Source organism: Girardinichthys multiradiatus, chromosome 12 (assembly GCF_021462225.1).
Source record: "Girardinichthys multiradiatus isolate DD_20200921_A chromosome 12, DD_fGirMul_XY1, whole genome shotgun sequence".
In the NCBI taxonomy this organism is placed as follows: domain Eukaryota; kingdom Metazoa; phylum Chordata; class Actinopteri; order Cyprinodontiformes; family Goodeidae; genus Girardinichthys; species Girardinichthys multiradiatus.
Window position 1 is genome coordinate 42,640,192 of NC_061805.1, and position 22,744 is coordinate 42,662,935.

General features: G+C 38.7%; 1 protein-coding gene across 19 annotated transcripts in view; it reads right to left on the reverse strand.

Moving 5' to 3' along the window:
• Positions 1-22,744, reverse strand: part of kcnt1b (potassium sodium-activated channel subfamily T member 1b) — a 128,691-nt gene that overhangs the window by 94,222 nt on the left and 11,725 nt on the right. The window contains exon 1 of one of the 19 annotated variants that reach the window (XM_047380920.1): positions 1,314-1,803. The exons of 17 other annotated variants lie outside the window; for them this stretch is intronic. In XM_047380920.1, the coding sequence (XP_047236876.1) occupies positions 1,314-1,459 (146 nt within the window). In that variant the 5' untranslated portion in view covers positions 1,460-1,803. Of the gene's footprint in view, positions 1-1,313; positions 1,804-22,744 lie in introns of those variants that run through there. One more of the 19 variants, XM_047380916.1, reaches the window with a different exon arrangement.

Below are 22,744 nucleotides of genomic sequence, written 5' to 3' on the forward strand. Positions count from 1 at the left end.
GAAAAAATTAAATAAAAAGGGAGACCTGAATATTTGCCAGCTTAAGCTTCAAACCCTGATTCAAATTGTTCCTGCCTTTTCTTTAGAGCCAGTTGACCTAGATGTTTAGAACATTAGATAGTTCTGCTAATTCTAACTAACTGTGACATCGGTCCAGCCCTGCCATTCACAATAAAGGATCTAAACAAGTGATATTTGCCACAGGGTGGAAGAAGAGAATGGCATATTCATTCAACTTTCAAGAGAGCTCTGTCTTTAGCTGAATAAGAAACATTTATTTTTATTTAGATTTTTTTAACCACAAATAACAGTCAAAATGTAGCTTTCCAATAAGGGATGTGTCAATAAGCATTTAAAATTATTTAAACAAATCATTGACAAAACAGGCATTTTTACTGAAATGTGCTTAGGTATTTAATAGTACAAATAAATAAGATTTAAAAGCTAAATATGTACATGTAAATATTGATGCACCACCAGCATATGTTGCTGTGCAGAGCAGCCTTTTTGCAGCACTGTCAGAAATACCAAGTCCTTCCATTTTCAGCTAAAGTAACCTCAGATAACCTGAACATACCAGAGATCTGAAGGATGAATCTCAATAGCTCTGTCTGACAACGGATACAAAGTCCCTCGGTTGGTACACAGTCAGCCTACCCACATGTACCACATCTAATTTGTTTACCAAATGGAGGAAGACTACAAGCAGATTTTCTGAATTCGGCACGTTAAAATACACCATGCCTTTAGAGAATGTCTAAACATTAAGGCATGTCACCATGATCTCCTGTGGTTTGCATCATTTTATCCCTCATTCTGAATGTACTTTATTAGAATGTGTCCAAAAACAAGTTAAATGAAGCAGTGTACTAAAATATAGTTGACCCAAAAAGAGCATTTGAATTCATAAAACTGTGATGGGGAATGCAGCATCCACTGAATTATGTAAGCGCTATACCGCAGCCATTAAATCACAGTGATGCTGTGAGGATAATTACTGACAAGGGTTTGCAATAATAAAGATCTGGACTTTAAAACTGCTGTAAAAGTTGCGCAACTCTAATCACCTACGAGGTAAATTAGTCAATAACAAACGCAGCGTAATTCGATGACACATTCCTATAGTTTCCTATGGAAAACACAGATATACAATTGAAAACCAGTCAGCAAGAATTACGAATTATTACGAAATATGTTCTGAGGACTTGAGGAGCAATTCGCACGCAGCGTCATGTTATTTCGTGGATGCTGCATGAGAACCATCGATATGCACAGAGAAACATGCGCCTGTGGTTCTGAAATGCGGCTGCTACCTTTGGCCGACATCGCTCCCAAAAGAGCCCATGCTCCGGAGAGGGTTGGAGGGGTTGACCCAGGTGGGCTCGGGTGGTGTCTGCACGTCGGTCTTGACGTCTGGGTCGATGTCCGAATGCGAAGGTGTCAGTTTAGCGCCTGCCATGCTTGCGCAGCGTTACCTCCAGCAGTACGACTCCTCCTCCTGGTGTCAGAACAGGCTCTGCATCCCGGTCTCACTGACGGCGCACGGAGACGGAGGGGGAACGTCTCCCTCCCTGCTGCATCAGAGTCTTCTGATACACAGAGGGAAAATTAGCAATTCTTGGTTGGGGAGTCTTCTTCCATTCCTGATGGAGATAAGAGCGCCCTGTGCAGCTCACATTCACATGTCGTCACGATCCAACGTCAAGCGCTCGAGCAACCTGACGGGCTTTCCCACGAGTTACATAACCGATCGCAAAGTTGATGATTGGGTATTCCTCTGATCTGACCAATAAATTATTCCTCAACATTATGTCTTAGCGTATAACATCATATCTAGTTGTTCTTCTTAAAAAATGCAAAAGAATAAACACAAAGAAACCAATGCAGCCTTTCCTATGAATCCAACTTCACAGCCCAGTCAGGAGTAATGAGAAACTGCACAATCAAATGAGCAGGTGGCCCTGCTAAACGCTCCACGGCATGATCCTGCTGGTTTGCATAGAAGTACGGATCACAGGCTGTGCAAACATCATCATCATACAAATAGAAAGCCTGGAGAAACGCAAATGAAACATATTTAAATTGTATATAATTTCAATTAAATTACATTTAATTTATACTTTCCCTCATGAGCCCATGATACTTTTAAACATATAGTAAAAGGCATGCATTTAAAATCATGTTGAAGCTAAGAGGTAAAGAAGTATATATGCAATTATGTAGCAAACAGAGTGTTGTAACATAACTCAAAACATCTTTTATATTTTAGATTTTTCAAAATATCCCCCTTTCTATTACTGTGCTGTATACTCCTGAGCATGAGATAGTCACCCGAAGTCGTTTTGCCCCACTTTGGGCCCCCTAGTACCAACTCAGCATTGTCTTAAATGCCACAGCCCAGATCCTTCCCTTTATGACCATCTGCTGATGCTGATATATCCAGCAGAATAATGCCACATGTCTTACAGCCTGAATCATCTTAAAAATGGTTCCTTAAATATGGACAATGAGTTTACTGTACTCCATTGGCATTCACACTCATTGGATCTCTTGTCATGAGTGTTTGAGGTAAGACCAAAGTACAGAGGAGAACTCCAGGAAACATGGTAAATGAAGGTAAGATTGTGTTTTAATTTTTGCCCAACGGAATCCAGACAGCTGGGTTACATGACCAGGACACCAGACCAGACACGTCAGCAAATCATGGAAGACATGACTCACAGAACTCAACACAACAAGGGAACAATGTCGAACAATGAAAACGAAGGAGCCTAAATACAAACTGAGAGAACAGGGAGGACCAATGAACAGAGGGACAGAGTCATCATGGAGAACAAGGAACAGTTGTGGGTCAGATTACTGGGAGACAGAGGGAGTGAAACCAATTAACAAGTCAAGACACAGAACTAAGGGTAAACAGAGAACCTGACCAGGTATAAATGAACCAAAACTCAAACTAAGACACAAACAGATCCTGACATCTGTAGCCAAAAGGATATCTTTGGGATGTGCATCAAACAACCAGCAACAAAGATGCAGCAACTGCATGATGCTATAATAACAAAATGGATTAAAATTTTGAGGAATGTTTCTGACACCTTGTTGAATCTATGCAGTGAAGAATTAAGGCAGTTCTGAAGGCAACACAGGGTGGGTCCTAAAGACAAGTTTATTCTTTGGCTTCTTCAGCACAACCGATTATTTTTGTAGAACCATATTCACCTTTAAAGTTGAATACAAATGTTGGTTTCCAAGCTTGTGCATGAACATGTAGCAATTCTTAACTCCTTTGAACTTTTATGATGCAGGTCTAAACTGGTTTCACAATAACTGCAAGTACATGCAGTTTTATATTTTTCGCCAGAAATACTTGACATTTTAAGTTAATGTAGGCATTATAAACTGTTTCACTACAGTCCTGGAAGGAAAATATTTTAATGGAGTACTGATGAAACAGAGCACTTCAAATTTTCCTTGTACATAAAAAATACACATGGCTTTTCATGTAAATCTAACTTAGTGGAGTGTGAACTCTTTATTATTTTTAATTTTCATAGTTTTATGCAGACAGCTTTGCAGGAAGATGAACAACAGTTCTAGGTCTGCAGTTTCCCTAAAGCTCCCAGTGATCCTCTCCACCCTGTTGTCCTGCCATCATCTACTCCACTGTCTACGCTTCTTCTACTTTATATAAATATCTGCTTATGATTGGACAGTCAAGGTATAAATTCCCTGTACTTCAGGACTAATTGTACGTTTTAGTTTTACATGAGAAGGTAAGTACGCAGAATAATCACAAAGAGATTTGTCTTGGCCAGCTAGAGTTACCACTGCAGGTTAACACTCAGGCACTGGAGTGTTGGCAGCGTTGGGTTCTTACTCCTCTCCTGATGAGGCTGATGGAGAACACGTGTGACTCAGCTCCTACCGTGCGTTTGGTGCCATCTAGAGGTTGGATGGGGTTCGTAGCAGGCAAAAACAGGTGAACAGAAAAACTCCCAGAACTCCAACATCATCATCTGCTTTCATTTAACAGTTGAAAAAAAAGTATTAATTACCAAATAGTTTTTTAAAGAGAATAAAGGAGTGATGACATTCGCTGGACTGAAGTTTTACTGCAGCTTTCTTCAAAACTTCCATATGTCATTAGCAATGGAAACAGAACACACCCAAATCCCCACGATTCCTTTGATTCGCTGTAAAACAAATCCTGGGGCTTTAAATCCCAGAACTTTTGGTGGAAAACAGGCTAATGCTTTTATTTTTGTATTCCTTTGTATTCTAATTTCAACCAATCAGTCTTTCTTGTAATCTGTTCAGGTAGACCTTTAGCCACTTTGTTGTTAAATGGTCACAACATAATGTTGAAATCTGATCGTAAATTTCACTGGTGCACAGAAGATATTCTTGGGCATGTGGCCAATTAAAACAGGTCTGGTGATGCCTATGGGTGAGTGTGAGTGACAAAGACAACTGATTTACTGTAATTAGATATAGAGTACATTACTGATCTAATTTTCCTCACCGTGACTGAAATAAGGGCAAAGAGTAAAGTTAAACTAATTGTTTTTTTGTTTTGGAGGTCAATATTAGTCTGCTCTTATCAATCAGGAATACAATAGAGACGTTGCTTAAGTGATTTGCTCCTCAGCATACATGGTTTGTGTTTAAACAGTTGAAAAAGCAGAACAAATATTAAACTTTCAAGCTTTGATTTAAGGAAATGCAAACAATTTACATGACAATTTTTTTTGATATCTCCTATTTTTAATCATGAGCTCTCTGCCATGCTGATGATCTAGAGCTTGCTTGATGTTTCTTCTCTATAATGTTTGTTCCTAATAATGTTGGATCTACTGCACAGGCAGAACCTCCATAACTAATGCATTTAGGAAGCACATGGTACACAGAACATTCAGTGGAGATGATATTTTGAGTTCAGCTTCCAGGAAACATATTAACCCATCTGGAAATGTTGGGATACAAAAGATGGGACTGTGATTATTTAATTCCTAGTTAGATGTGGGCGTCTGAAAAATGTACCAGCTGATGCAGCAAACATAAATGAGATCTTTCTGTGAGCCATTTCTTATCCTTGAAAAAGATTGGTGTTTCATAATATATAATATTATGTTTCCTTGACTGAAATTACATTGCCATCTTCTAAAATCCTAGTTTTCATAACAGTATTATAACAGGGCTGATTTTTGTATATATATCTATATATATATCTATATATATATAGATATATATATACTCACCGGCCACTTTATTAGGTACACCTTGCTAGTACCGGGTTGGACCCCCTTTTGCCTTCAGAACTGCCTTAATCCTTTGTGGCATAGATTCAATAAGGTACTGGAAAAATTTCCTCAGAGAGTTTGGTCCATATTGACATGATACCATCACAAAGATGCTGCAGATTTGTCAGCTGCACATCCATGATGCGAATCTCCCGTTCCACCACATCCCAAAGGTGCTCTATTGGATTGAGATCTGGTGACTGTGGAGGCCATTTGAGTTCAGTGGACTTATTGTCATGTTCAAGAAACCAGTCTGAGATGATTCGTGCTTTATGACATGGCGCGTTATGCTGCTGGAAGGTACCATCCGAAGATGGGTACACTGTGGTCATAAAGGGATAGTAATGGCTAGCAACAATACTCAGGTAGGTGTTGTTGTGACTATGAATCTGAATATATTATTTAATATTTAATATTGATACTTTAATGTTTTATCAAATAATATTTCGGTCTGTTAAGGGTTGTCCTGTGAATGCCAGCCCAGTAAGGCGGTGGTATTAGGACAAAATTGAAAAGGGTGAGCCAAGCTCTGACATTATTGAACAGCAAAACTCTGCACACACATGGAAGGAATTCACACATATGTCGGGCCACGGTGATGCGGCCTCTGTTGTCTTCCTTCCAGACTGGGAAACCGCTCCACTAGGCGCCGTAGAGACAGCGTCTCTGCAGGGAATTCTCTGCAAACAGTTTGCTTCTATAGATCTCAGAGAGAAAAGTCAAGCAACGCTTGTACTTTAATCACCCCATTCATGAATAAATGTACCGGGTACACAAACAGTGATTCATTCGTACTTAACTTGTGCATATGCGTCATCTTATGACACCCTTGGATCCATTTTGAAGAGTTATGTCTGTTTGCCAGTGTCTCTCTGTCCAGGCCCTAGGGTGACCTGCGTAGAAGAGATCGGTTCCTTGCGGTCCCCCCCCCCCCCCTCCCAAGTCGGTTATTGCAATTTATTGTGAAAGTTCCAGAAAAGTCTGTACCGCATCTTAATGTTTTAATCCATGGTTGTGGGTCCCAACAGTGTTGACATGATGCTCAATTGGTGCTAAGGGGCACAAAGTGTGCCAAGAAAATATCCCCCACACCATTACATCACCACCACCAGCCTGAACCATTGATACAAGGCAGGATGGATCCATGCTTTCATGTTGTTGATGCCAAATTCTGACCCTACCCTCCGAATGTCGCAGCAGAAATCGAGACGCATAAGACGAGGCGAAGTTTTTCCAATCTTCTATTGTCCAATTTTGGTGAGCCTGTATCATTGTAGCCTCAGTTTCCTGTTCTTAGATTACAGGAGTGGCACCTGGTGTGGTCCTCTGCTGCTGCAGCCTATCCACCTCAAGGTTCGACGTGTTGTGCGTTCAGAGATGCTCTTCTGCATGCCTTGGTTGTTACGAGTGGTTATTTGAGTTGCCTTTCTATAAGCTTGAACCAATCTGGCCATTCTCCTCTGACCTCTGGCATCAACAAGGCATTTGCGCCCACAGAACTGCTGCTCACTGGATATTTTCTCTTTTTCCTGACCATTCTCTGTAAACCCTGGAGATGGTAGTGCATGAAAATCAAAGTAGATCAGCATTTTCTGAAATACTCAGACCAGCATACCACGTTCAAAGTCACTTCAATCACCTTTCTTTCCCATTCTGATGCTTGATTTGAACTGCAGCAGATCGTCTTGACCATGTCTACATGCCTAAATGCATTGAGTTGCTGCCATGTGATTGGCTGATTAGAAATTAGCATTAACGAGGAGTTGGACAGGTGTACCTAATAAAGTGACCGGTGAGCGTATATATATCTATTTATATATATGTATTATATCTATCTATCTATCTATCTATCTATCTATCTATCTATCTATCTATCTATCTATCTATCTATCTATCTATCTATCTATCTATCTATCTATCTATCTATCTATCTATCTATCTATCTATCTATCTATCTATCTATCTATCTATCTATCTATCTATCTATCTATCTATCTATCTATCTATCTATCTATCTATCTATCTATCTATCTATCTATCTATCTATCTATCTATCTATCTATCTATCTATCTATCTATCTATCTATCTATCTATCTATCTATCTATCTATCTATCTATCTATCTATCTATCTATCTATCTATCTATCTATCTATCTATCTATCTATCTATCTATCTATCTATCTATCTATCTATCTATCTATCTATCTATCTATCTATCTATCTATCTATCTATCTATCTATCTATCTATCTATCTATCTATCTATACACTACTCTAAATGCGAGATACATATGGTTCCACATAGGTGAGTCGGGCCAGGAAAAGCCCACTCTGTCATGGCATTATAAAAGTAAAAATGTTGAATTTGCTAAGATGAGGCTATGATTGAGCTGTCAATAAACACTCCAGGTGTGTCTGATGTGACACAAATGTTCTATATAATGAAAATCACCTTATTCCCGCCGTTATGTATGATGGAGGATTTGTGATGCTTAATTCTCAATTAATTTTAATTATTTATACAGCACCAAATCACAGCAGAATATTGTCTTAAACCACTTTATAAGGAAACAGATCCCTTTAATTTACAGAAACATATTGTCAATTCAATCAAATCATACAGAGAGATTAAAATTCAAATCTAAGCATTTCAGCTTGTTCCTTCATACAAAATAGTGCAGTCAAGTTGAGTTTATAATGCCAAATGGTGAAAAAGGTTTGCTATCTCAGGTAATCCAGCTGATTTCTACATGTAAATTTACAGCCAGGGTGTCCAAAGTGCAGCCTGGGGGCCTTTTGCAGCCCCTGGACAGATTTAGTGGGGCCCCCAACTCGGAATTAAAGAATTATACAAATTTTGCCTGACAGGACAGGTATTTGATGCAGATGAAGAAATGTTATTTTTAATTAGGCAAAAATTATTACAGAAAAATGTCAATATTTTTACAACAAAGTGTCAGCTTCAACACAAAGTATTCGTCTTTTAACTCATTTGGTCACAAAACGTGTGGGCAAATCAATACAGAAATTAACACAAAACCAAACCTCTTCCATGACCATCTCAGTCCCAAAACCTAAATCATGCAAAAACCATGGGGAGCGCTGAGGAGAAGAGAGAGCAAAAAGAAATGGTCAGAGACCCCTCACCCTGTACTAGCTTGTGAAAGTTTACAGACGGTTGAGCTGCCCTGCTGGCAAAACAGGGCTGTACAATCTATTGACAAGTATGTCTATACTTACACTATTTGTGATTTTCTTAAAAACAATTGTTTTGGATTTTTACACATTGAAAAACAAATGAAAGGTTGGAATTTTTCAAAAGCATCAAATACATCGATTTTCAAGTACAGAATTTTCTCACTGTAATTTCTCAAATCAAACTCTAAAAGGCTGAGCTAACTAAAGAAAGCAAATTAAATATAAAATAAATAAAGAATGAACAGCAAAATAAATTCATAAAAACATGTAATCCTAAAACGTTAATCAGGAGCACAAATGAATACAGAGGAACAGATTGGACAACAGAGACACTGTGTGGTGAAGGGAAAAACTACAAATGGTGTCATAACAGAGCGAGAAGGAAAAAATTAAACAGTCAGTGCTTGTTTCATGTGTCGTACAGCTAATGACAGATGGCAGCATAGCTCAAAGTTTGATTTCTATCAGGTTACACTGCACTATACTTGAACAAGCTTCTCAGACCTTTTCTTCCTTGTCAGGCTCAGCTAAAATGTACAGCCAAATTTATAAAATGAACAATCTAATGAAGAATAGAAGAAGCAGAGAAAAACACGTCGAATGCAGATACAAGGGAGGGTTAAGATAAATCAAACAAACTGTCTCACACTCACATATGATATTTTTGTATGTTAAATCAGACCCAAGGTAAATCCAGACAGAGATGTTAAATGCAGGGATATCAGAGATCATCTCTGTAATGCCTGGCAGAGTAACTTCATGAATTCTGCAAGATCATAACTACCCTCTGATATGATGGCACAAAAAATAGACAGACGTTTGTGGGAGCTATGATGTCTCATAGTTGCCAAAGATCTGACATTATTAAGTATACCGTGAAGTATAAAATGCTGGAAATGACTGTGATTTAAACACAATATAGTATAGTCATCAGTTACTGTAAAATACGAGCATTTTATCTATATATTGTTACATATTATAAATAAAGGGAAAAAATGTCATTTCATTTTTGTCTCAAACTGGTGAACCTTATTTTTTTTCTCATTAAGACCAGTAATGGTTGAAGATGATCGAGTAGCTAGTAATCCTAGCATTCAGCAACCACTGGGCACGCCTTAGCTCGTGCTTCATTCCTCTGTCAAAACATATTAGGGTGGTGAGCTGATGCTACTGTGGGCGAGCTTTCTGCCTGAGCACAGTGTTGCACAGAGAGGAGGAAGTCTAGCTAATGACACTGGCAGGCTTACTCATATACGCACAATGTTACGTTATTGCTTGCCCTTGACTGCTGGAGATTTCTTTTTCTGCAGAGATACTGTTACGCATAATAAACCTTCAACTGTTTTTATTAACATTATAGTAAAAATAAAAGGTTTTCAAGAGCTTCTTTTTCCCCTCATTCTGATCCTTTAACTTTTCACACAAAAGCAAGACAGTGAGTCTCCAAGAACATATGTAAGATGTTTTTCTAAATGATTTTCTGAAATTTAATAATCACATTAATTTAGCACATCAAGTCACCCTGTCTTATGATCGTACATTTGACAGTCTGGAAGTCTTGCGTATTTCATTACACCGATAAAATCTTACCAAACCCTGGAATTTCAGGTGGTAACTGGCTGTTTCTGTCGTTCTGAGTGTAGAGATCGAATGATTTGAGTACCTCGATCACTAATATTATTGAGGCAAATTACCTGCCTTGAGGCTTCGTTAAAATCTGTTTAACTATTCAGCGCACTGTGTTCCCGCCGGGTGGCGTTTGGTGTTGCACAACACCCTCCTTTCCAAAAATGGTAGCCTAGGCTGCTGATATGAAGATGCCAAGAACAGTTATCCGCTGTGGAGGGAGATGGCAAGGGGCAAAAAAAGAAGCACCAAGAAAATGACTAAGAGAGTCAAAAGTACGGGATCACTTTAAGCTAAACTTGTGTACTGTAAAACTGAATTAACATTCAATAATACCACTTTATCAATGCTGCAACACCTGAGCAGGAAACATACACTCCTGCGACTAAGTCGTCTATATTCAACTCGCACTTCGAAAGCACACCAGAAACAAGAAAAGAACATTCAATTTTACATAAACAACAAATGTCTGCAGAACAAGACCACTTGTGTGCACAAGGAAACTGAGAGAGGTTTCATGTATAAAAGTGTGTATTATGTCTGAATTTAAGTTTCCTGTTTACCTTTTTGATATTGATCAAACTAGGTCAGTAGTACTGGTCAAAAGTTTTGGGAAGCTCCAAATTGTTTTATCTTATTTTTGTAATGAATGGATGTTTTGCAAATACAATGCATCGTCAGTAGTAAACTACTCATTCTCTGGTATAGATCTGATCATGTTGCATTCTTGGTCCAATAAACAATACACACCAACAAAAAATGTAAATATTCTTCCACCATGCTCCATTATAAAGTCAAGAATCTCCATGCCTAACACCTATTTACATACATATTTTATTGAAGGGTCTACATAATACATACATACATTTTGTATTGTTTTATGGACTAATCTTTTATTTCTTAATTTTAGTAGTTTCATATATTTTTTTGTATTATTTTGCTTTTCAAAAAACTGTCTATTTCAGTTTAGATCAGTTGAGTTTCTTTATTGTCTCTTTTATTATATACATACAGCAAGAACCTCCATGGACCATGGTGCTCAGTAAATGTTTAAAAAAAAGTACACACACACCAGGTCATGTTATCTTTAATGTGGACCCCTAAGAATTTGTCTTATGTCATAGCTTTGCCTATTCAGCAATTGAAGCTCCACTTGTTTTTGAAAAAAAAGTTGTATGAATAAATTGTACCGAATTAAATCACAGTTGAGACAATTAACTAGTTGCCTAAAAGTAAATCCTTGTGTAACAGCGCCATCTAATAAAAAAGTTTGAAAAACGGCTCCAATGAACACAAACTAAACCCTTAAATCTAACAGGACTTGCGCTTTTGGATTTTATTTCAGTGACTATTTTATATCACCACACACTGGGCTGACAGTAATGGTAACATTTTGTGCTACCTTCATTGTTCGGATAAAGACATTTCTAGAAACTGTTTATAAGGAAACTTTTAGTAAGGATAAATGTAAAGATTGTTTCAGAAAATCTCTTCATGTGGGCAAGGTCTAAAAACCCAGAAATTGATGTGTACCAAATTATGAATACATTGAAAGAATCTTGTGCTGGTGGGACACCAAAAATGTCTCACTAGCCCAGCGGCCCCAGCCCTCCTGAATCTAGTTCTACTAGATGGCATAATAATGGCAACATTATGAAAACATTTACATCAGAATTATGCTGCTTTCTTATGAAGTGTCTATCAAACTACTTGGCAGCATTTTGATGCAATTAAAATTAATGTCTTCTTTTTCCATTTTTTTTTTTTCAATTAACCCATCTGTCGTTGGTACAGTTAAAAACAGACAAAAACACACATTCGCACACATTGATAGGAGCAACAGGAGCAGCACTGAGCTAAAAAAATAATACTTAATATTTAGATGCAGCAGATGTATTTACTCTGTAAGTTGCAGGCCAAAACATCTATTAACCAACAGAAAACTCACCTAACATTTTAACTTGGATATTGTTGTGATTATACCTGGTTGTGATGAGCAGAGGTGGGTATAGTAGCCAAAATTGCTGCTCAGGTAACTCAAGTTTTAACTCAAGCAGAAGTAAAAAGCAGTTACCTAAAGATTTACTAATGTAAACAGCAATATTTTCTTCGCTCAGATTCAGGCACCAGCGCAGGCTAGCCCAGCCCAGGTTCAGGTGCTGGGGCAGTCTGTCTGTCTTCCCCCGGAGGGAAGGAGACCACCTCCTGGGTCCGGGGGCTGGTTGTCCCTATGGAGTATCGGCACCTGGACCTGGGAGTATAGAGTGTGTATGGGGAGTGTGAGTGAGTGTACGACGTCCATTGTTGTTTGTCTTTACATTGAGTGTGTGGGTGTGAGTGTTTTTATGTGTATGCATGAGGGTGGTAATGTGTGATTGTGACTGTGTGTGCCTGTTTTTTGTGTCAGGTTGGGTCTTCGGCTGCTCCCTCTCCTGGTGGTTGGTGTCTCTGCCCGCTGGTGTATTTATGGCTCTCGGTGTCCGGCGCTGGGTGCTTTGCTGTGTGCCGGCACACTCCCGGTGGCTGCTTGCCAGGGCCTGGACCCCTGGGCTCTGTTGGGCCTCTGCTTGGGGACTGATATGTCCCGGGGTCTTGGGTCTCTGGGTCCATGGCTAGATCTGCTTGGGCGTAGACGGCTGCCGACCGGGCCCGTGGGCTTGTCGCTGCAGCTCACTGGGGCTTCTGCAATATGGCTGCTGGGTGGTTCCCCTGGAACACTCCCCTGCTCTTCTCTGGGGGGGTTGCGGTAGTCCCGGCGGTGGTTCTCCTGGGGTTCTTGTGCTCTGGGGGGCCTTTGGATGTCTATGGCTCAGATCTCATCCTTATCTGTCCCAGGTCCAGAAGGGCAGGTCTGTGGCTCTTCACACTCGCTATTGCATATTTTTATAGAGAAACCTTGTATACACAAGCACGCTCACACTCAGACCCACACTCAGGTGTTTAGATTCAGGTTTCAGATACACAAATGTTCTATATTGAGCCGCATTTACCACTAAATATATCTTGCATTCATAAGTACCATGCACTTTTTGGTAAAAAAGCTGTTAATATGAATGTTTCTGCAGGTGTAGAAGCAAGCAGGGCTTTATCTTGTAATCTCTTCATCCTTTTTTCCTCCATTCCTTTCTCCTCTTTTCTCTCCCTTTTCCTTTTTGCCCCGCCTCTCTCTTTCATGCTTCTTATTTGTTTTCTTTTTGTTTCTGTCTCTGTATCCGTAACAATTAAAATAATCCCAAAGCAGTTTCTACTAAAGTTTCTCTTATAAATATCAAGCGGAGTTTTAAATCGTTAGCTGTAATGCTCCACTTGTGAAAATAAATCTGTTGGGCTTTTTCTTGGCACTCAGACAACAACTCTGAGTGCTACTCTGAAGGACACGGTTAAAAATAAATAAATGGGATGCGTCTGCATTACGTTAACTTATATTGCAGAATTTCTAGCAGGCAGAAAATGAATTAAAATTTTATCAAGACAGTTCACATGAGTCCAACCAACGTTTATAATGTTATGCTTAAAATAGACCAAAGTTGTAAACAATAAGGACAATTGCTTTAAAAAGATAACAGAAAATATGCTACAGTTATTAAACTGCAACTGTGCTTTAATGTAAAAGATGAAAAACACATCCTATGACTGACAGGCAGCTGAGCTATAAGTATAAAAGACTGCCACTGGGCATTTTTCTAAACTAATGCTGCAAATCCATAATCAGCAAAGCAGAATGTGACAGAGATTATGACACAATTCCCTAATTGCTCTGGCCATTAAAAAAGAAAGCAGGCCAGGGATGTGAGATTGTTTCAAAATTACTTAAAAACTGCAAACAGAAGACAGTCAAGAGTTGCAACTGATTTGTATTCTATATCATTAGAAAGAATAACAAATAATTGCTGTTTGCAGAATACATAGATTTCTTCCAGCTAGTATCCACTAGTGTATGCTTACAAAAAGCCACAATACCAGAATTATATCCAATCTATCCATTTAAATTTTGACACTGGTATTAACTATGTTGGCAAGACAAAGCATAGGAGTTAAATGTTAAGTACATCAGAGATTTCCAGCCAAGCAGAGTAATGGCCCCGAATAGAAGCTAATTCTATAGGGCACATTAATTCAGATTTTTCTTCTCCCCAGATGATTCTCCCTTTGTGTTCTACCATTAATTAACCTTTCCAGGTGTGTTATTCCCTTGGGACAGTGCCCTGAGCCACTGTAATTTTAAGATGATTTCACATGTAGACCACTGTTTGTAACAAACTGCCTTAGATCACTGTTAAACAGCTTGGTTATGTTGCCAACAACAGACTTAAATCCTTATGCAATTTCCAACATAATCTAAAAAAAAAAACCATAATATGAACATGTTTGGGGTTACTGCAGTATCATCAATAACCCTTACACTAACAACATGTTTGAGACTCAGCCATTAGGCTGCTGATGAGAAGACGTTTCGAGGACTTTAAGTGTCACCCACCCACTCTGTGCTGATGGTGGTGACTAATACCACCTATGGTCTGAACTCCAAGCTCTAGTAGCTCAGTAGAAACAAGAAAGTAACCAGGAACAGATCACATTCATAGATAGATTAGATAGATAGATAGATAGATAGATAGATAGATAGATAGATAGATAGATAGATAGATAGATAGATAGATAGATAGATAGATAGATAGATAGATAGATAGATAGATAGATAGATAGATAGATAGATAGATAGATAGATAGATAGATAGATAGATAGATAGATAGATAGATAGATAGATAGATAGATAGATAGATAGATAGATAGATAGATAGATAGATAGATAGATAGATAGATAGATAGATAGATAGATAGATAGATAGATGCACACATTTATACATATTTAACAGTACATAATATTTTATAACCAGTTACTGGCTGTTCTAAGATGGTAATGATGGCTAGCTTGCTACTGCTCCTTCCGATTATCTGTCCTCCTGTTACCTTTCCTCTCCCCGGGTGGCGAGTTGCACATGTGAGCATAGCCTGCAACAAATCAGGTAGGTTCTCAGTTTTCACAAAGCGTGACATTATTTATAACTTTCTGTACCTATTAAATCTGGTCTTCTGTCCTTATGTTCTCTTATCTGTAAGCAACATAATCCTAGCCTTCCTATGGGTTTTTGGGCTACTGCTGCTCCTCAGTTCTTTGTTTGGCTCTGTTCGGAGTCTTATCAGCCTCATAAACACACTGAGGTGGTAATAATACAGGCATTAAATCCTAGTAGTCCCCTCTGCAACATAATTGGTGCAAACAAACAGCTGCTGCCATCAGTGCATGACTATTGTCTTAGGAAATTGTATTTGTTTTTATGACTTTGGATAACAGTATATGACTGAGCCAACCAGTTCCCTTTTCTTGTAACAGTAGTTTTTTGGATTTATGATATCATTAGAACTGGGTTGCTTCAAAAACATTACACTTACATCACATACTACTTTTTGCTTCCTGTAAGATATATTGACTGATTTCTATTTTAAAGATCCAAAAATCCAAAGGAACTGCAAAAGAGACAGATTAATGTCTGACAGTAAATGTTACTTGTCAGCAGCTGCTGCATTAGTGTTTCGTTTTCCTTTCAAGTGCCACATTTTGACACTCGAGATGCTATAAAGAGTTGATTAACTGACCAATTAAAAATGCTTACTCTGTTTACATAGCTTTAGGCAGCACCCTGCCTTGATTAGATAAGAAAACCCCCAGGATTGTAATAGATATGCAGAGGAAACATGTTTGTCATGCATGTATGCGAATACAGGTGCATCTCAATAAAAGGCCACAGATTGCCTTTAAGTCACACTACAGGGAAGCAGTAATTCATGCAAAAAAGAGCCGCAGACAATTATTAAGGTGTACACTGTACAGTGCACAGACATATTTAGTAGTAGGCCGATTGTTCTGTATTAAAAATACTTTTTTTCTGTTTTGTAATATTCTAATTTTCTGAGAAACATAATCTTTGGTTTTAATTAGCTATAAGCCAAAATCATCAAAACTACCAGAGGAAACAGATTGCCTCCCTTTCATGAATGTCAGTGAGAAATAAACTTGCATAAACAAGCTTAGACACCGAGTCACACATTCATAGGTGTGCACACTATTGTGTCCACATTTTGAATCCACATGTCTGTACACATGTACAGACAATACTTCCTCTCACACACACCGACGCTTTGACACACCAATTGCTTGTCAGACACACATCTTCTGCTTGATTGCTCGTCTTCAGCCCCCACACAGTCAAGTTGTCATTACAGCCCTCTGACACCCAACCCTTATATTAATGACAATCTAGGAGGGAGATTTAATACACACACACACACACACACACACACACACACACACACACACACACACAAACACACACACACAAACACACAAACACACACACACACACACACATTCAGAAGGTACTCTCATTTCCACATTGGAGAAACAGAGGCAGCAGTACAAGAAGTCACTGATTCCACCATCAGGAGCTGGAGGAGTTTTACCTTGAGTAATGAGCAAAAATTCCAGTGGCAAGATGTGGTCATAGAGGCTTATCCAAAGCCACATGCAGCTGTATTTGATAAAAGTGGCTCTATGAAGTACTGACTTTAGGGGGGTGAACAGTTAGGCACACTGAAGTTTTCAGTTATTTTGGCCTATTTGTTGTTTGCTTCATAATAATAAAAAAAAATAATACAACAAGAAAGTAGTAGGTATATTCTGTAAATTAAATGGGGTGGGGGGTGAGCTGGAGCACGAATGGACAAAGAGACAGCTGACTGAGAAAGATTTCTAATATAAGTTACTTTTTCAATGGAGTAATGAAGACACTTTGCGCAGTCTCTGTCTAATGAGAGAGGTGGGTTATTTGGTCAACCCAAGTTCAATGGAACAGTTTCTCAATCAAAGCCAGGGGTCTCTGGGTAGTACTTATGATTTCTCAAAGAATCATCATTATAGCAATATCTTGGATACAGCTCGTGGCGTGGCGATAGCGCATGCAACACATATACAGATTCTTTGAAGCTGCTGTACGGGCTATGGAAACCTATGCTGCATGTCTTGCCCCTCTCTCCAACCCACTTACTGTCTGCCAACTTTGAAAAAGTAACAAAAAAAAAGGGCAATAAAACAATTTCATAATAAATGTAACAAACAAATTCCACTCAAAGAATAATAAAACCAACAATAAATATTTTCCATCAGTTACTCAAGCATTTAGATTTATGAATGTACAGATATACTGAAAGAAAAGGAACTTACTCCAGACTGGATATCATTTAGGAGTGACTGGGCCTGTACTTAGGACTTCACCCTAAAAAAGGGACGATGATTACTAAAGGATAAACTAGCAATTTAGTTACAGATACCTTCTTACTTTCCAGTTCTTCTGAAGGCTCCCTATGATACAAACGTTTGCAGCTCAATTCAAGTATTTATAGTATTTGATGTGTTCCATAGAGATACTTTTTTTTTTTTTTTTTTAATATAGCTTATATTAGGAACTGCTCTGCTGTGGCACAGGTGGATCAGGCCAGCAGTGCACTAATAGCAGAGTTGGGGATTCAATCTTCAGCTCTTCCACATGCTGAAATATAATTTAACAAGAAACCGTTTCTCCTGAGGGCAACATAAGAGATTGCAATTCTTCTCTTCACCAACGTTATGAGTGTGTGTGAGAAGGATATTACTGAGTAATATTATTAAGAGGTTTGGTCAATGGTCAAGTAGAAGACTGATTCACAAGTCACAATAATTTTTTAACAGCTTTGGACATAGAGTTTCAGTCCAAAAATAATGTTCATTTTGCTTTTTTGTGTAAATGACATTTTAATTCCTCACATCCACAAATACAGTGCCTAGAAAAAGTACAGCCCCCCTCCTTCAAATGTTTTACATTTTGTCATGTCAGAACCACAACATTCAATGCATTTGAATTGTTATGTTATATAACAACACATACTTCATATATAATTTTGTGCATATAAAAATATTTAAACAGCAAAAGAGAAATGCTTCCCGTTAGGCCAGGGGTTGTTTACTTTCTTAGAACCAGCTTAGACCTCTGCTTCAGGTTCCGTCAGCTTTCTCGGCTGCGTTTCTCTTGGATGGAAAGGTGTCATCAGCAGTGGCTTCCATGGTTGCTGTTTGACCAAGGGAGATTATTTACGGCCTGGAAGGCTGTTTGATGGGTGACCGTTCACTCTTTTTTAAAATTTAGATCCATATTGTGAGCAATTCAAAAAACTATCTTGCTGAAACATTAAAGAATATTTCCGAGAATAAAAACAATGCAACTGAATTTTAAGGCTTGGTAAATGCAATTGTGCAAAACATGTTGTGTGTCGACTGTTGGGACCCAGCCATGGATTTCAACATTAAACTCCGGTATGAACTCTTCTGGAACTTTTCAAAATAAAGTGCATTAACCTTCTTTCGGCACAACCAGGAAACTGGATAACTGCGGACTTCCTGTGATGCCACTGCCCAAATAAAAGCACAGCTGTTGCTACATCCGCTCTCTTCCACACGGCCTTTGAGAGGGACCGGATAGGGGAGACAAGCGAGCTGATGTCTCTTTGCTGGCAAACAGACATAAACTCTTCAACTGGATCCAAGGATGTCATGCGATCATCGATCATATGCAAAAATAAGTACGAATGAAATACTGTCTTTGTATCTGGTATTTTCATTCATGAACGGGGAAATTAAGGTGTAAGAATTGCTTACTTTCTCTCTGAGGCCTGCAGAAGCAAACTGTCCCAGAGAAGTTCCCTACAGAGTCACGGTCTCTATGAAGCCGAGCGGAGCGGTCTCCCTGTCTGGAAGGAAGACAGCAGAGACCCCATCACCGTGGTTACGGCAACGTGCAGTGTGGTTAGCGGACAGAACGAGCTGTCTTTCATCCACAGCCACTTTCATCCACAGCCACGGAGGTTAGCTAGAAGTTAACCGTTTGTTCACAGACCGGCCGACAGAACAGCCGCCACTCCCCACAGCTAAGGAGGTTAGCTGTAGCTAACCGTTTAAAGACTGTGGACGTTTCTTCAAACTTCTCCGCCTTGGACAATGTTCCTCACCACAGTTCATGAGGTTAAGTGTTTGGACAGAATAATATAGAAAGATTTAGATTGAAATGACCTAAACGTTTTTCATTTTATAAAGTTTGGTTTTGTTTGTGTTGAACTGAGCTATCTTGGTGCTAGCAGACTATCTGCAGCACACGTGCTCAGGTTGTATTCTTTGTATGTTTTTAAAGTTAAGACACACTTTATTAATGGATGATTTTAAACAGAAGATTGATCATAACGCACCGTCGGCGCTTATGCATTTGAACCCTTTTATTGACGGTATTTTTAAAGGTGTGTGTTTTGATTCTGGTGCTAAGCTATCATCCTCCTTTGTTAGCTTAACTGCTAACAGCTAAGGACATGTGCTTGATGCTAAATAATAGTTACCCAGAAAGGTTTAATTTTCAATCCAGTAAATAATGTGTCCCTAACATTATTTTACTAAATTTGATAACTAAGTAAACCCCATTAAGTCTCATTTCTCCAGAAAGATTTGTCTCTTTCCAAAATATTCCCTTAATATTTCTTCAAATATTATTTCAATAAATAAAGGCAGCTAATGAGACACCGTTGAGAATTAGTCATCTAGAAGTTTGATTTTATTCAGCAGATCAATCTTAAAACATTATTTTATTAAAATAATATTTTATCTGATCTTGCATTGTGAATGGTTGTCTAAAGGTATGCTGATTATTGCCTAAGTTGGTTCCAAGACTAACTTAACTTCACTTCCAGATTCTTCAAGATAATTCTTGGTTCTCAAACATAAATAACATTGCATGGTAATGTTGCATCACTCTTTTGGTCATGATTTCCAATCATATTTAATCAACTTGTTTATATTGTACATAGCCCATTAGTCTTCACTATTCTTTAATTCTACTTGGTAGTTAGTTGTATTGTTTTGGCAATAAATTCTTGTATTTTAAGAAATTGTGTGAATTCATTCCATGTATGTTTTGCTGTTCAATAATGTCAGAGCTTGGCTCACACCTTTCTATTTTGTCCTAATACCATCGCCTTACTGGGCTGGTATTCACAGGACAACCCTTAACAGACCGAAATATTATTTGATAAAATATAAATATTAAACATTAAATAATAGTCTCAGATTCATAATCCCAACACGACTGATCAGTCCATCATTGGCATCTGTTGGCTCTCCCCACCATCTTTTAAACTCACACAAAGGTTATACCCAAAGTGATGTCATCTGCCATGGGGAGGATTAGTACACATGTGATGGAGAGCAACTGTTAGTCCAAGGCCAAAAGAAGAAAAAGTTATTCTTTCAAACCTGTTTGTTTACTCTTTTAGGACTAGAGTCTTCTGAGACATCACAGCTTGAGGCAGAGTGATCGAGGTATACAACGTGCATTGAAATTTTCTTTGCTGGGAAAAAGGGCAAATTTGCCTTCTGTTTACAACACCTGGGCAAAAAACATGTTCATTAAATTTAAAGAGCATTTATTCGACATTGCATTTAAAATTCACAAAATATAAACATGTTATCATAGCAGCTTCATAATCATGACATCTGGGCAATCTAAATATCATAGTCTGTTGAATAGATCATTAGGTTGATTTTATGTCACCTGAACAATATTTTAACATTCTAGGTCTGAAAAGTTAATTGTATAGATCTGTTTATGCATAAGTATGTTCAAGTTCAGTTTTTGTGCATTTCTTCAAACTACAATCAGGCACTAGTTAGTGTTGATCAACCACATAAAGTCCTAATAAAATACATTGGATTTTGTGGTTGTAACTTTCTGCACATAAAATAAACCATTAAGTCTACCCTCCTTCACCTTTCTTGGGGTTAAATCAAGAAGCTGCTCATGTTAGATGGACAAGGAGACAAAAGTTGCTCACTTTATTATGATCAAAAGGAGCCACAACGAAGATCCTTAAGCAACGCAATCAAATCCCATGGGTAAGGCTGGGTTTCAACTACTATGCAGTACTGCCGCGGCACTGGTGCCACAGCAGGTTAAACACGCGACCCATGTATCTACGTACACCTCGACGAAGGCTGTCGTAGGATAAAATCCTGGCATGTCACCCTTCACCCGCTCTCACCACTCCTGTCTCCACTCCATTTCCTGTCAACCTATTTTCCAAAAAAATTAAAAAAGGGCACTGGTGCCTAAAAAGTACCTAATAAGAACATTAACAATAAACTAAGCAGTAATTACCAACTAAATGAGCACATCCTCCTCAAAACTGATAAAAGAACCAGATGAAGGTCCTAAAATAATGATAGTGATAGAGCATATAAACATACAAGCAGGGATCTACCAGCTAATTGTGGAACATGAATACATACACAGCAAAGCAATACAACTTGCAAATGTTTTATTAATAACACCACAAACACCCACAATTTAAAAGTACAGTTTTCAAGTGAACGACACCCCCACTGTCTGGATCATGGGTCCTGTGCAATTAGATTCGACCTCTTTACAGGCAAAGCACAAACGTTCTGGGCACATATAAATCACCTTCACCTCAGCTTGGTAGAAGGGATCCCAAAAGACAGCTAGCTGGCAGAGCCTTACTGCTAACACTAATTATCTCTGCACACAAAGACTTAGCTGGCCACTGGCAGTAGGGGACATGCTCTGCTGCTGTGCCTTCTTCAGAATTGGTTGTATAAAAGAAAATACATACAGGATCAAGTTGAGCCTCAGTGGCTAAAGCTAAGGGGTAGAATAGAGGATAATATCATAGCTCCTTGCTTTTTCAGAGGGTTAAACTTCAAAATCCTATTGCAAAGTGAGTTTCAGGATTCAAGACCCAAGAGATGTATTGTTATAGTCAAAGAGACAATGCTGGTTTTGTCATTATAATGACATTTTTACTTTGGTGTTCCTTATAGCATATCTTGCTTACCATCAAAGTATAAAGCTAAGCTTGAAAAGAGGGTGAAGATATACAGGGGTTGGACAATGAAACTGAAACACCTGTAATTTTAGTGTGGGAGGTTTCATGGCTAAATTGGACCAGCCTCGGAGCCAGTCTTCATTGATTGAACATTGCACCAGTAAGAGCAGAGTGTGAAGGTTCAATTAGCAGGGTAAGAGCACAGTTTTGTTCAAAATATTGAAATGCACACAACATTATGGGCGACATACCAGAGTTCAAAAGAGGACAAATTGTTGGTGCACGTCTTGCTGGCGCATCTGTGACCAAGACAGCAAGTCTTTGTGATGTATCAAGAGCCACAATATCCAGGGTAATGTCAGCATACCACCAAGAAGGACGAACCACATCCAACAGGATTAACTGTGGATGCAAGAGGAAGCTGTCTGAAAGGGATGTTCGGATGCTAACCCGGATTGTATCCAAAAAACATAAAACCACAGCTGCCCAAATCATGGCACAATTAAATGTGCACCTCAACTCTCCTGTTTCCACCAGAACTGTCCATCCGGAGCTCCACAGGGTCAATAAACACGGCCGGACTGCTATAGCCAAACCTTTGGTTACTCATGCCAATGCCAAACGTCGGTTTCAATGGTGCAA